Source organism: Pristiophorus japonicus, chromosome 10 (assembly GCF_044704955.1).
Source record: "Pristiophorus japonicus isolate sPriJap1 chromosome 10, sPriJap1.hap1, whole genome shotgun sequence".
Classification (NCBI taxonomy): domain Eukaryota; kingdom Metazoa; phylum Chordata; class Chondrichthyes; family Pristiophoridae; genus Pristiophorus; species Pristiophorus japonicus.
Window position 1 is genome coordinate 200343498 of NC_091986.1, and position 16307 is coordinate 200359804.

Consider the following 16307-nt stretch of genomic DNA (forward strand, 5'->3'; position numbering starts at 1 on the left):
ATCTTTCTGATATGTTAAACTGAGGTCCCGTCTGCCCGCTCAGGTGGACATAAAAGCACTTTTCGAAGAAGAGCAGCAGCGTTCTCCCCGGTATCCTGGGCAGTATTTATCCTGCAACCAATGTCACTAAAACAGATTATCTTTTCATTACTACAATGCTGTTTGTGGGAGCTTGCTACGCGCAGTTTGATTGCCATGGTTTCCTAAATTACAACAGTATCTCTACTTCAAAAGTACTTAATTGGCTGTACAGTGCTTTGGGATGACTTCAGGTTGCGAAAGGTGCTATATAAATGCAAGTTCATTCTTTTAAACTGAAACACACTATTTCAAGCAACTAATTCACTGTTAAAAAGAAAATTGGACTCTGCTCCAGGGACCGTGGTAGTTTTTACCAACAGCCTTTCCACCACCTACAGGGCGTAAGTAAGGAGTGTGACGGAATACTCTCCACTTGCCTGGATGAGTGCAGCTCCAACAGCACTCAAGAAACTTGACACCATCCAGGACAATGCAGCCTGCTTGATTGGCACCCCACGCACCACCTTCAACATTCACTCCCTCCACGCACCGTGGCTGAAGTGTGTCATCATCATCATAGACGGTCCCTCGAAACGAGGATGACTTGCTTCCACGCCAAAAAAAGGACAAGTTCACAGGTGTTTCAATGAAGGACCCGAACTACATCATCAAGGGTGGAAGATGCCTGTGTGTGCAATTTTTTAATGTGGGGTGGCAGTTGCACAGAGCTAGGTCTTGGTCCAGTGGCAAGGATTAACCAAGACGACTGGAGACCAGCTCTGCTGCACGGTCCTAGTGCGCACACGTATTGCAGTGTGGGCTGGTCCCCTGGGCCCCGATCACGTCCCTCTACAGTCTCTCGCTGCTCCTTTGCCCCTCTCGCCGCTCCTGCTGTACCTGTCCACGCTCCAATCACCGACCTGGGTCTTGATGATGTCACTTTTCGCAGCCGTTGCCCTCCTGCACCAGCTGACGCTGTACCTTGTAGTGACACGCCTCCACGCGGCTCGCCGCTCCTTTTATGGCCCCGACCTGCCGCTGATGTTCCCTCACAGGTCGGGGCCTCCACGCTGCCCATGGCCGCCGCACAGAGGCTGTGACCATCATTTCTCAACCCTCTCTAGCTGTGCACAATTTACAAGATGCTCTCGCAACTCGCCAAACCCGCAGCCTCTATCACCTGGAAGGACAGAGGCAGCAGGCGCATGGGAACAACATCACCTACAAGTTCCCCTCCAAGTCACACAACACCCTGACTTTGAAATATACTGCCATTCCTTCGTCGTCGCTGGGTCAAAATCCTGAAACTTCCTAACAGCACGGTGGGAAAATCTTCAGCTCACGGACTGCAGCGGTTCACCAACGCGGCTCACCACCCAGGTAAGAAATTTTAAATAAAGATAGAAAATGCTGGAAAGACTCAGCAGGTCAGGCAGCATCTGTGGAGAGAGAAAAACAGAGTTAACGTTTCAGGTCGATGACTGTTCGTCAGAATGTTATATTGTCTGACAGACATTGGTGCAGCACTTTGACCAGCGACCTGGATCTTGGTGACGTCCCTCTTCACTGCCGTTGCTCTCCTGCTCCAGCACGTGCTGCTCCCTGGAGTGGTATGCCGCCACACTGCTCCTTCCGTTCCCCAGCCTGCTCCGATGCATGGGCAGGTACAGCAGGAGCGGCGAGGTCGGGGCGAAGGAGAGGCGAGAGATTGTAGAGGGATGTGATCGGGGCCCAGGAGAGGCGTGAGTTCGGGGCCCAGAAGAGGCGAGGGCCCAGGGGCAGCACGGGCCAGCCCACACTGCGATATGTGTGTGCACTAGGTCCGTGCAGCAGAGCTGGTCTCCAGTCGTCCTGGGTAATCATTGCCAAGACCTATCTCTGTCAAGCCCGTGTGGTGGCCGGTGTGCAACGGCCACCACACATTAAAAAAAATCCACGCCCAGGAATCTTCCACCCCTTCAGGATTTAGTTCGGGGCCTGGAATATTAGGTCCTTCATTGAAACACCTGTGAACTTTTTGACGTGGAAGCAAGGACTCTGGGGCGATGGCGAGTGAAAAGGAAAACCCTATGCGCGAGCTCCGCATCAGGAAGCTGTGTCTGAATATCTGTGTAGGTGAAAGTGGTGACAGACTCACCAGAGCTGCTAAAGTGCTGGAGCAACTCACTGGCCAGACCCCAGTGTTTTCCAAAGCTCGCGATACTGTCCGATCATTTGGTATCAGAAGAAATGAGAAGATTGCTGTTCATTGTACAATTCGAGGAGCCAAAGCTGAGGAAATTTTAGAGAAGGGTCTAAAGGTTCGGGAATATGTACTGAGAAAGAGCAACTTCTGTAACACGGGGAACTTTGGCTTTGGGATCCAGGAACACATTGATCTGGGCATCAAGTATGATCCTAGTATTGGAATTTATGGTCTGGATTTCTACGTGGTCATGGGGCAGCCAGGTTTCAGTATTTCTGATAAAAAGGTGAAAAGGGGACGCATTGGTTCAAAGCACAAAATCTCCAAGAGGAATCGATGAGGTGGTTTCAGCAGAAATATGATGGTATCCTCCTGCCTGGAAAGTAATTTGAAGAACACATGAAACATGCAATAAATGCAAGTTATCCTCGGTTTGAGGGACCTGCCTATGATCACCACCAAGGGCAGCTAGGGATGGGCAATAAATGCTGGCTTTGCCAGTGATGCCCACCTCGAATAAAAAAGAGAAATTGCTTACAGTAGCAACGCCAAACATTATAGCATTTTACAACAGAGGGCGACAGAGTTGCGGAAATGTATTTTTTTTAAACCCTTAGTTGCTCTGCGCAAGACCACCAGATGGCAGTGTGGGCCCGTTCGTTAGCAGCAGAAAAGAAGAACTGGGCGTTGAAAAAAAGGACAAGACATTCCTAAACGGTAGTAATTAAACTGCTTTTCGTTTTACTGTGATGCGATTTCAATAATGCAATCTCTGTATAACATTGCATTTATCACTGTGGCACATTTTGCCTTCCTAATGAACCTTTTGTGTGTGTGTGTTTGTAGATGTAGGGCCGCGCACCGAGTCTGTGCCATAATGGAGCAAATGGGGGGAAGGGGAGAAAATAGAGTGCAACCTAACCTGATGGTGTGATGGACAGGAGGGCCGAACAATCAGGAGCCGCGAAGTTGTATCAACAATGGGAAAGGAAATTCCTTCAGCCAATGAGAGCAGGCGTGGGGCGGGAGGTTGTTAAGGTTTGGTTGAAGAGGCAGCAAAGTTGTCTGAAAAAGTTGCAAATTTAGGGTCTAGATTGTCACTGTTACTCTCTGAATACTTTGTATTGGGGTTACGAGATGGTGTTTAATATTGACATCGACTACCAAGCTTCCATCATCTCGCATATCGTTTGTTAAATTGCTGATATTTATAATAATTGCAAATATTTACAATCTTGTAGCTCTTTTGTTGGTTCCAGCTCTCTGACATAGAAACATAGAAATTTACAGCGCAGAAGGAGGCCATTCCGGCCCATCGTGTCCGCGCCGGCCGACAAAGAGCCACACGGCCCTTGGTCAGCAGCCCTAAAGGTTACATATAAACCTATGAACAATGACGGTAAGGCAAAGGGCACCCAGCCCAACCAATCCGCCTCATCACAACTGCGACACCCCTTATACTAAAACATTCTATACTCCACCCCAACCGGAGCCATGTGATCTCCTGGAATAGGCAAAAACTAGAATTCTTTGAGGATGTAACGAACAGGGTGGATAAAGGGGAACCGGTGGATAAAGGGGAACCAGTGGATGTGGTGTATTTGGACTTCCAGAAGTCATTTGACAAGGTGCCACATACAGCACAAGCTAAATGTTCACGGGGTAACATATTAGTATGGATAGAGGATTGGCTAACGAACAGAAAACAGAGTAGGGATAAATGGTTCATTCTTGCGTTGGCAATCAGTAGCCAGTGGGGTGCCGCAGGGATCAGTGCTGGGACCCCAACTATTACAATCTATATTAACGACTTGGAGGAAGGGACTGAGTGTAACGTAGCCAAGTTTGCCGACAATACAAAGCTGGGAGGAAAAGCATTGTGTGAGCCGGACACACAAAATCTGCAAAAGGATATAGACAGGCTAAGTGAGTTGGCAAAAATTTGGTAGATGGAGTATAATGTTGGAAAGTGTGAGGTCATGCACTTTGGCAGCGGGACCTGGGGGTACTTGTGCATGAAACACAAAAGGTTAGCATGCAGGTACAACAAGTGATCGGGAAGGCCAATGGAATCTTGGTCTTTATTGCAAAGGGGATGGAGTATAAAAGCAGGGAAGTCTTGCTACAGTTGTACAGGGTATTGGTGACGCCTAGAATACTGCGTGCAGTTTTGGTTTCCATATTTACAAAAGGATATACCTGCTTTCGAGGCAGTTCAGAGAAGATTTACTAGATTGATATCGAAGATGAGGGGGTTGACTTATGAGGAAAGGTTGAGTAGGTTGGGCCTCTACTCATTGGAATTCAGAAGAATGAGAGGTGATCTTAGCGCATCGTATAAGACTATGAGGGGGCTTGACAAGGTGGCTGCAGAGAGGATGTTTCCACTGATGGGGGAGACTAGAACTAGAGGGCATAATCTTAGAATAAGGGGCCGCCCATTTAAAACTGAGATGAGGAGAAATTTCTTCTCTCAGAGGGTTGTGGATCTGTGGAATTTGCTGCCTCAGAGAGCTGTGGAAGCTGGGACATTGAATAAATTTAAGACAGAAATAGACAGTTTCTTAAATGATAAGGGAATAAGGGGTTATGGAGAGGAGGCAGGGAGGGAGCTGAGTCCATGATCGTATTAAATGGCGGAGCAGGCTCGAGGGGCCGTATGGCCTACTCCTGCTCCTATTTCTTATGTAAGTGGTCACACATCACAAGTGTCTTTTTTTTAAACACCTACAGTGCTAGATGTTGGTGCCAGCCGTGGCTCAGTTGGTAGCACTCTCGCCTCAGAGATAGGATTGTGGATTCAGGCCCCTACTCTAGAGACTTGAGCCTAAAATGTCGGTTGACATTCTAGTGCAATACTGAGGGAGTGCCGCACTGTCGAAGATGCCGTCTGTTGGATGAGACATTGAACTTAGAACTTTATGGCCCTTATGGCCTTTTCAAATGGACGTAAAATATCCCATGGCGCTGTTTCATAGAAGAGCAGGGCAGTTCTCCAAAGTGCATTGGGACATCCTAAGGTTGTAACAGGCACTATATAAATGCAAGTTCTTTCATATAACAAAGTACTTGGTGTGGCATGATTTTGAACTGCCATAGATATTTTTTGCTGAGTGTCGTGTGCAGAGAGCTGGGAAACTGAGAATCTGGAAGAGTTTGAATCCTAGAAATTTATAGCACATTCGGCCCATCGAATCCGCGCCGGCCGACAAAGAGCTATCCAGCCTAATCCCACTTTCCAGCTCTTGGTCCATAGCCCTGTAGATTACGGCACTTCAAGTGCACATCCAAGTACTTTTTAAATGTGGTGAGGGTTTCTGCCTCTACCACCCTTTCAGGCAGTGAGTTCCAGACCCCCACCACCCTCTGGGTGAAAACAATTCCCTTCACATCTCCTCTAAACCTTCTACCAATTACTTTAAATCTATGCCCCCTGGTTGTTGACCCCTCTGCTAAGGGAAATAGGTCCTTCCTATCCACTCTATCTAGGCCTCATAATTTTATACACCTCAATCAGGTCTCCCCTCAACCTCCTCTATTCCAATGAAAACAAACTCAGCCTATCCAATCTTTCCTCATAGCTAATATTTTCCAGTCCAGGCAACATACTCGTAAATCTCCTCTGTACCCTCTCTAGTGCAATTACATCTTTCCTGTAATAGTTAGCAAAAAACTGACATGGTCCTCCCCCACCAACAAAAAAAATGACTGAACTAAAAATTACTGGCAATACCAGAGCCATTGCTTTATGTTTGCTACATTCAACAGTGACTGCACTCCAAAAGTACTTCATTGGCTATATTGAGACGTTCGGTGGTTGTGAAAAATCCACGTCTTCCGAGTCATATGTTGACGGAATAAATGAAATTCTGCTGTTATTATATGGCCTTGAGTAAATGTTACCAATGTTTGGAGGATTATATTCCGTTCTATTTCTCTGTAACTCAAACCCTTGCTTACCTCACAGACCAAATCAAGTAGTTACCGTGAGAGTGCATTGGGACTTGCTTAACTCTGGCTGCTGGCATACCAAATATTGTAAAGCCTATACTGTGCTGGAAAACAGATGTGGTTTTTGTTTCGGATGACAAATTTAGAAATTTCTGAAGGAAGTGTGTGAGCGCAGAAGACACAAGATTTCTTTTCTGGGAACGGGTGGCTGCATACTGCTAGTAAATTCTGATTATTGACATTTTTAGTATTTTAGAGTTTTGTGGATGGAAACCAAAACTTCACTCCAGAAGACTCTGGTAGACGTAGTTCAAAGAAAATACGACTTACCAGCCTCAGAAGAAATATCTCTGGTGAGTTGGTGGTGCTGTTCTGCAAGAACATTGCTATTCCCCATCCTGCCTGGCACAGCAGTAAAGTGCTCAAACTTGGCACAGACTGCACATTTTACATCACTCTCTCCAGTATATTTTGCAATCTGCCATTTCAATCTCTGCTGTGTTCTTCTGCCTGATTATATTCTACATCATTTAGTCAGCCAGTGGCTCAGCGGGTAGCACCCTCGCCTCTGAATCAGAAGATTGAGGGTTCATGTCTCATTCCTTGAACACAGAAATCTAGGCCGACACTCCCAGTGCAGTGCTGGGAGAACGCTCCACTGCAGAAGGTGCCATCTTTCGCATGAGACATTAAACCGAGGCCCCGTTTGCTCTTTCAGGTGGACATGAAAGATCCCATGGCACTATTTCGAAGGAGAGCGAGGAGGGTGGGGGGAACTTATCCCCGGTGTTCTACCCAATATTCATCCCTCAAGCAACATCACCAAAAACAGATTATCTGGTCATTATCACATTGCTGTTTGTGAGAGCTTGCTGTGCTCAAATTAGCTGCTGCGTTTCCTACATTACAACCATGACTACAATTTATTTTTAAGTACTTCATTGGCTGTAAAGAGCTTTGTGATGTCTGGTGGTCGTGAAAGGCACTATATCAATGCAAGTCTTTTCTTTTATCCTTTAGTCTCTCAAGTATAAGTTTCGTGATCAGTCTCTGTAGAATATTCCCCGCTGAAGGTTGAAGTCTAAGATGGTGTTTATGCTCCACACGAGCCTATTCCCACCTTACTTCATCTCGTCATATCAACAACAACAACAACTTGCATTTATATAGTGCCTTTAACATAATGAAACATAGAAACATAGAAAATAGGTGCAGGAGCAGGCCATTCGGCCCTTTGAGCCTGCACCACCATTCAATATGATGATGGCTCACCATTCAATATGATCATGGCTGATCATTCACCTCAGTACCCCTTTCCTGCTTTCTCTCCATACCCCTTGATCCCTTTATCCGTAAGGGCCACATCTAACTCCCTCTTGAATATATCCAACAAACTTTTTGTGGTAGAGAATTCCACAGTTCACTACTCTCTGGATGAAAAAGTTTCTCCTCATCTCCGTCCTATATGGCTTACCTCTTATCCTTAGATTGTGACCCCTGGTTCTGGACTTCCCCAACATCGGGAACATTTTTCCTGCATCTAACCTGTCCAGTCCCGTCGTAAATTTATAAGTTTCTATGAGATCCCCTCTCATTCTCCTAAATTCCACTGAGTATAAGCCTAGCCGATCCACTCTTTCTTCATATGTCAGTCCTGCCATCCCGGGAATTAGTCTGGTGAACCTTCGCTGCACTCCCTCAAAGCAAGCACGTCCTTCCTCAGATTAGGAGACCAAAACTGCACACAATACTCGAGGTGTGGTCTCACCAAGGCCCTGTAAAACTGCAGTAAGACCTCCCTGCTCCTATACTCAAATCCTCTCGCTATGAAGGCCAGCATGCCATTTGCTTACTTTACTGTCTGCTGTACCTGCATGCCTACCTTCAATGACTGATGTACCATGAAACCCAGGTCTCGCTGCACCTCCCCTTTTACTAATCTGTCACCATTCAGATAATAATCTGCTTTCCTGTTTTTGCCACCGAAGTGGATAACCTCACCTTTATCCACATTATACTGCATCTGTCATGCATTTGCGCATTCACCTAACCTACCCAAGTCACCCTGCAACTTCTTGGCATCCTCCTCACAGCTCACACTGCCACCCAGCTTAGTGTCATCTGCAAACTTGGAGATATTACATTCAATTCCTTCGTCTAAATCATTAATGTATATTGTAAATAGTTGGGGTCCCAGCACTGAACCTTGTGGCACCCCACTAGTCACTGCCTATCATTCTGAAAAGGACCCGTTTATTACCACTCTTGGCTTCCTGTCTTCCAACAAGTTCTCTATCCACGTCAATACATTACCCCCAATACCATGTGCTTTAATTTTGCACAATAATCTCTTGTGTGGGATGTTGTCAAAAGCCTTTTGAATGTCTAAATACACCACATCCACTGGTTCTCCCTTGTCCACTCTACTAGTTACATCCTCAAAACATTCTAGAAGATTTGTCAAGCACGATTTCCCTCACCACCGATGTCAGGCTGACCGGTCTATAATTGCCTGTTTTCTCTCTCCCTTCTTTTTTAAAAAGCGGGGTTACATTAGCTACCCTCCAATCCAGAGATACTAATCCAGAGTCTATGGAATTTTGGAAAATGACCACCAATGCATCAACTATTTCTAGGGCCACTTTCTTAACTACTCTGGGAATCAGACTATCAAGCCCTGGGGATTTATTGGCCTTCAGTCCCATCAGTTTCCCTAACACCATTTCCTGATTAATAAGGATTTCCCTCAGTTCCTCCTTCTTGCTAGACCCTCGGTCCCCTAGTATTTTCGGGAGGTTATTCGTGTCTTCCTTAGTGAAGACAGAACTAAAGTATTTGTTCAATTGGTCTGCCATTTCCTTGTTCCCCATTATGAATTCACCAGATTCTAACTGCAAATGACCTACATTAGTCTTCATTAATCTTTTTCTCTTCACATATCTATAGAAGCTTTTGCAGTCAGTTTTTATGTTCCCAGCAAGCTTACTCTCATACTCTATTTTCCCCCTCCTAATTAAACCCTTTGTCCTCCTCTGCTGAATTCTAAATTTCTCCCAGTCCTCAGGTTTGCTGCTTTTTCTGGCCAATTTATATGCCTCTTCCTTGGATTTAACATTATCCCTAATTTCCTTTATTAGCCTCGGTTGAGCCACCTTTCCTGTTTTATTTTTACACCAGATAGGGATGTACAATAATTGTAATTCATCCATGTGATCTTTAAATGTTTGCCATTGACTATCCACCGTCAACCCTTTAAGTATCATTCGCCAGTCTATCCTAGCCAAATCACGTCTCATACCATCGAAGTTTCCTTTCTTTAAGTTCAGGACTCTAGTCTCTGAATTAACTGTATCGCTATCCATCTTGATGAAGAATGCTACCATATTATGGTCACTCTTCCCCAAGGGGCCTCGCACGACCAAATTGCTCATTAATCCTCTCTCGTTACACAAGACCCAGTCTAGGATGGCCTGCTCTCTAGTTGGCTCCTCGACATAGTCGTCCAGAAAATCATCCCTTATACACTCCAGGAAATCCTCCTCCACTGTATTGCTACCAGTTTGGTTAGCCCAATCAATATGTAGGTTAAAGTCACCCATGATAACTGCTGTACCCTTATTGCGTACATCCCTAATTTCCTGTTTGATGCCATCCCCAACCTCACTACTACTGTTTGATGGTCTGTACACAACTCCCACTAACGTTTTCAAGCTTTTGGTGATTCCAATCATCCAAGCTAATGTCCTTCCTTACTATTGCGTTATCCTCCTCTTTAACAATTAACGCTACCCCAACTCCTTTTCCTTTGTGTCTATCCTTCCTATATTGAATACCCCTGGATGTTGAGTTCCCAGCCTTGATTACCCTGGAGCCATGTCTCCGTAATCCCAATTACATCATTACCGTTAACAGCTACCTGCGCAGTTAATTCGTCCACTTTATTACATAAGAACATAAGAATATAAGAATTAGGAACAGGAGTAGGCCATCTAGCTCCTCGAGCCTGCTCCGCCATTCAATAAGATCATGGCTGATCTGGCCGTGGACTCAGCTCCACTTACCCGCCCTCTCCCTGTAACCCTTAATTCCCTTATTGGTTAAAAATCTATCTATCTGTGACTTGAACACATTCAATGAGCTAGCCTCAACTGCTTCCTTGGGCAGAGAATTCCACAGATTCACAACCCTCTGGAGGAAGAAATTCCTTCTCAACTCGGTTTTAAATTGGCTCCCCCGTATTTTGAGGCTGTGCCCCCAAGTCCTAGTCTCCCTTACCAGTGGAAACAACCTCTCTGCCTCTATCTTGTCTATCCCTTTCATGATTTTAAATGTTTCTATAAGATCACCCCTCATCCTTCTGAACTCCAACGAGTAAAGACCCAGTCTACTCAATCTATCATCATAAGGTAACCCCCTCATTTCCGGAATCAGCCGAGTGAATCGTCTCTGTACCCCTTCCAAAGCCAGTATATCCTTCCTTAAGTAAGGTGACCAAAACTGCACGCAGTACTCCAGGTGCGGCCTCACCAATACCCTATACAGTTGCAGCAGGACCTCCCTGCTTTTGTACTCCATCCCTCTCGCAATGAAGGCCAACATTCCATTCGCCTTCCTGATTACCTGCTGCACCTGCAAACTAACCTTTTGGGATTCATGTACAAGGACCCCCCAGGTCCCTCTGCACCTCAGCATGTTGTAATTTCTCTGCATTCAAATAATATTCCCTTTTACTGTTTTTTTTTTCCCAAGGTGGATGACCTCACACTTTCCGACATTGTATTCCATCTGCCAAACCTTAGCCCATTCGCTTAACCTATCCAAATCTCTGAGTCCTCTACACAACCCGCTTTCCCACTAATCTTAGTGTCATCTGCAAATTTTGTTGCACTACACTCTATCCCCTCTTCCAGGTCATCTATGTATATTGTAAACAGTTGTGGTCCCAGCACCGATCCCTGTGGCACACCACTAACCACCGATTTCCAACCCGAAAAGGACCCATTTATCCCGACTCTCTGCTTTCTGTTAGCTAGCCAATTCTCTATCCATGCTAATACATTTCCTCTGATGCCACGTACCTCTATCTTCTGCAGTAACCTTTTGTGTGGCACCTTATCGAATGCCTTTTGGAAATTTAAATACACCACATCCATCGGTACACCTCTCTCCACCATGCTCGTTATATCCTCAAAGAATTCCAGTAAATTAGTTAAACATGATTTCCCCTTCATGAATCCATGCTGCGTCTGCTTGATCGCACTATTCCTATCTAGATGTCCCGCTATTTCTTCCTTAATGATAGTTTCAAGCATTTTCCCCACTACAGATGTTAAACTAACCGGCCTATAGTTACCTGCCTTTTGCCTGCCCCCTTTTTTAAACAGAGGTGTTACATTAGCTGCTTTCCAATCCGCTGGTACCTCCCCAGAGTCCAGAGAATTTTGGTAGATTATAACAAATGCATCTGCTATAACATCTGCTATAACTTCTGCCATCTCTTTTAATACCCTGGGATGCATTTCATCAGGACCAGGGTACTAGTCTACCTTGAGTCCCATTAGACTGTCCAGCACTAGCCCCCTAATGATAGTGATTGTCTTAAGGTCCTCCCTTCCCACATTCCTGTGGCCTGCAATTTTTGGCATGGTTTTTGTGTCTTCCACTGTGAAGAGCGAAGCAAAATAATTGTTTAAGGTCTCAGCCATTTCCACATTTCCCATTATTAAATCCCCCTTCTCATCTTCTAAGGGACCAACATTTACTTTAGTCACTCTTTTCCGTTTTATATATCTGTAAAAGCTTTTACTATCTGTTTTTATATTTTGCACAAGTTTACCTTCGTAATCTATCTTCCCTTTTTTTATTGCTTTTTTAGTCATTCTTTGCTGTTGCTTAAAATTTTCCCTATCCTCTAGTTTCCCAATAACCTTGGCCACCTTATACGCATTGGTCTTTGATTTGATACTCTCCTTTATTTCCTTGGTTATCAACGGCTGGTTATCCCTTCTCTTGCCGCACTTCTTTTTCACTGGAATATATTTTTGTTGCGCACTATGAAAGAGCTCCTTAAAAGTCCTCCACTGTTCCTCAATTGTGCCACCGTTTAGTCTATGTTTCCAGTCTACTTTAGCCAACTCTGCCCTCATCCCACTGTAGTCCCCTTTGTTTAAGCATAGTACGCTCGTTTGAGACACTACTTCCTCACCCTCAATCTGTATTACAAATTCAACCATACTGTGATCACTCATTCCGAGAGGATCTTTTACTAGGAGATCGTTTATTTTTCCTGTCTCATTACACAGGACCAGACCTAAGATAGCTTGCTCCCTTTTAGGTTCTGTAACATACTGTTCTAAGAAACAATCCCGTATGCATTCTATGAATTCCTCCTCCAGGCTTCCCCGTGCGATTTGATTTGACCAATCGATATGTAGGTTAAAATCCCCCATGACTACTGCCGTTCCTTTTTCACATGCCTCCATTATTCCCTTGATTATTGACCGCCCCACCGTGAAGTTATTATTTGGGGGCCTATAAACTACGCCGATCAGTGGCTTTTTCCCCTTACTATCTCTAATCTCCACCCACAATGATTCAACATTTTGTTCATTGGAGCCAATACCGTCTGTCACAACTGCCCTGATATCATCCTTTATTAACAGAGCTACCCCACCTCCTTTCCCTTCTTGTCTATCTTTTTGAATCGTCAGATACCCCTGTATGTTTAATTCCTAGTCTTGGCCACCCTGCAACCATGTTTCTGTAATGGCCACCAAATCATACCCATTTGTAATGATTTGTGCCATCAACTCATTTACTTTATTTCGAATGCTGCCTGTATTTAGGTAGTGTGTTTTAATACTAGTTTTTAAACCATGATTTTTAGTTTTGACCCCTCCTGCAGCCCCTTTATATTCAGTGACCCTTTTTGTTTCTTGCCTTGGGTTTCTCTGCCCTCCACTTTTACTCATCTCCTTTCTGTCTTTTGTTTTTGTCTCCTTTTTGTTTCCCTCTATCTCCAATGCCCCAGGAATTTGAATCCCTCCGCTTTGCACCATTCCTCAAGCCACGTATTCATCTGAACTATCCTGCAATTCCTGCTCTGACTAGCACGTGGCAATGGTAGCAATCCTGAGATTACTACCTTTGAGGTCCTACTTTTTAATTTAACTTCTAGCTCCCTAAATTCAGCTTGTAAGACCTCATCCCATTTTTTACCTATATCGTTGATACCTTAATGCACCATGACAGCTGGCTGTTCAACCTCCCCCTCCAGAATGCACTGCAGCCACTGCAAGGCATCCTTGACCCTTGCACCAGTGTCCCAAGGCGCTTCACAGGAGTATTATAAGATAAAAAATACTCAACAATGGCATAGATGTGTCAAGAGTGAGCAAGGGGCCTTTGGGTACATTTGTGTTACCATGTTTGGTGTCAGTGGAAAGACCAGGCCCATTCGTTTGCTTCTTTTCAGGGTGGGGGGAATTACTGGGGAGAGAGAGCTGAGAAGCTGCACCTCCCAATGAACCTTTCCCCACTAAACACCTCCTGCTCCAAATCCAAGAACCATCCCTGATGAGCTCTCCACAACCTCCCTCCCCCCCGGCCCCCAGAACTCTTTATATAAGATTGTGTCTCTGGATGGGAGTCAGAGATCTTGCTTAACGTTGGAAATGCACAGCATATGTTGTAAATACAATGGGCCTGAAATCGCACTCCTCACGGGTGTACAAGGTGTGCATGCGCCCGTGGGGTCCCCGCAAGTTCTGGGTTTGGGAATGCAAAGTGCATGCGCCTAAACCCGGAACTTGAGATTTGTCAAGAAATCTCTTGATAGATGCACCACACCCAAAACTAGAGGGCCTCTCCGGGTGGAGAGGTGGGCTATTTGCCCAACTCCCGCCCAGCGAATGTCCCTCAAATTCTTACGCCTGGGCGCAACATAGAAAATAGGTGCAAGAGTAGGCCATTCGGCCCTTCGAGCTTGCACCACCATTCAATAAGATCATGGCTGATCATTCACCTCAGTACTCCTTTCCTGTTTTCTCTCCATACCCCTTGATCCCTCTAGCCGTAAGGGCCATATCCAACTCCCTCTTGAAAATATCTAACGAACTGGCATCAATAACTCGCTGCGGTAGAGAATTCCACAGGTTAACAACTCTCTGAATGAAGAGTTTCTCCTCATCTCAGTACTCAATGGCTTACCCCTTATCCTTAGACTGTGACCCCTGGTTCTGGACTCCCCAACATCGGGAACATTCTTCCTGCATCTAACCTGTCCAGTCAGAATGTTATATGTTCCTATGAGATCCCCTCTCATTCTTCTAAACTCCAGTGAATACAGGCCCAGTCGATCCAGTCTCTCCTCATATGTCAGTCCTACCATCCCGGGAATCAGTCTGTTGAACCTTCGCTGCATTCCCTCAAAAGCAAGAACGTCCTTCCTCAGATTAGGAGACCAAAACTGAATACAATATTCCAGGTGAGGCCTCACCAAGTCCCTGTACAACTGCAGTAAGACCTCCATGCTCCTATACTCAAATCCCCTAGCTATAAAGGCCAAAATGCCATTTGCCTTCTTCACCGCCTGCTGTACCTGCATGCCAACTTTCAATGACTGATGTACCATGACACTCAGGTCTCGTTGCACCTCCCCTTTTCCTAATCTGTCGCCATTCAGATAATATTCTGCCTTCATGTTTTTGCCACCAAAGTGAATAACCTCACATTTATCCATATTATACTGCATCTGCCATGTATTTGTCCACTCACCTGACCTGTCCAAGTCACCCTGCAGCCTCTTAGCGTCCTCCTCACAGCTCACACCGTCACCCAGTTTAGTGTCATCTGCAAACTTGGAGATATTACACTCAATTCATTCATCCAAATCATTGATGTATATTGTAAATAGCTGGGGTCCCAGCACTGAGCCCTGCGGCACCCCACTAGTCACTGCCTGCCATTCTGAAAAGGACCCGTTTATCCTGACTCTCTGCTTCCTGTTTGCCAACCAGTTCTCTATCCATGTCAGTATATTACCCCCAATACCATGTGCTTTGATTTTGCACCCCAATCTCTTGTGTGAGACCTTGTCAAAAGCCTTTTGAAAGTCCAAATAACACCACTTCCACTGGTTCTCCCTTGTCCACTCTACTAGTTACATCCAGAAAAAATTCCAGAAGATTTGTCAGGCATGATTTCCCTTTCATAAATCCATGCTGACTTGGACCGATCCTGTCATTGCTTTCCAAATGCGCTGCTATTTCATCTTTAATAATTGATTCCAACATTTTCCCCACTACTGATGTCAGGCTAACCGGTCTATAATTACCCGTTTTCTCTCTCCCTCCTTTTTTAAAAAGTGGTGTTACATTAGCTACCCTCCAGTCCATAGGAACTGATTCAGAGTCAATAGACTGTTGGAAAATGATCACCAATGCATCCACTATTTCTAGGGCCACTTCATTAAGTACTCTGGGATGCAGACTATCAGGCCCTGGGGATTTATCGGCCTTCAATCCCATCAATTTCCCTAACATAATATCCTGACTAATAAGGATTTCCTTCCATTCCTCCTTCTCGCTAGACCCTCGGTCCCTTAGTATTTCCGGAAGGTCATTTGTATCTTCCTTCGTGAAGACAGAACCAAAGTATTTGTTCAATTGGTCTGCCATTTCTTTGTTCCCCATTATAAATTCACCTGATTCTGACTGCAAGGGACCTACGTTTGTCTTCACTAATCTTTTTCTCGTCACATATCTATAGAAGCTTTTGCCGTCAGTTTTTATGTTCTTAGCAAGCTTCCTCTCATACTCTATTTTCCCCCTCTTAATTAAACCCTTTGTCCTCCTCTGCTGAATTCTAAATTTCTCCCAGTCCTCAAGTTTGCTGCTTTTCCGAACAATTTATATGTCTCTTCCTTGGATTTAACACTATCCTTAATTTCCCATGTTAGCCGCGGTTGAGCCACCTTCCCCGTTTTATTTTTACTCCAGACAGGGATGTACAATTGTTGAAGTTCATCCATGTGATCTTTAAATGTTTACCATTGCCTATCCACCGTCAACCCTTTAAGTATCTTTCGCCAGTCTATTCTAGCCAGTTCACATCTCATACCATCGAAGTTACCTTTCCTTAAGTTCAGGAA

General features: G+C 45.0%; 2 protein-coding genes across 2 annotated transcripts in view; both read left to right on the plus strand.

The window, feature by feature from the left end:
- Positions 1–2065: 2065 nt before the first annotated feature.
- Positions 2066–2624, plus strand: LOC139274901 (large ribosomal subunit protein uL5-like). Its single transcript, XM_070891627.1, has one exon. The coding sequence runs from the start codon at positions 2067–2069 to the stop codon at positions 2544–2546; it is 480 nt and encodes a 159-aa protein (XP_070747728.1). The 5' UTR covers position 2066; the 3' UTR covers positions 2547–2624.
- A 215-nt stretch (positions 2625–2839) lies between these two features.
- The window catches only part of LOC139274902 (cohesin subunit SA-2-like), a 181626-nt gene continuing 168158 nt past the window's right edge, over positions 2840–16307 (plus strand). The window contains exon 1 of the mRNA XM_070891629.1: positions 2840–2923. The gene's annotated coding sequence lies outside the window, so the exon portion shown is untranslated. The remainder of the gene's footprint in view (positions 2924–16307) is intronic.

What these genes read in the sequence shown, in the direction of transcription:
- LOC139274901 (XM_070891627.1), top strand. Translation starts at nt 2,067, where the DNA reads ATGGCGAGTGAAAAGGAAAACCCTATGCGCGAGCTCCGCATCAGGAAG.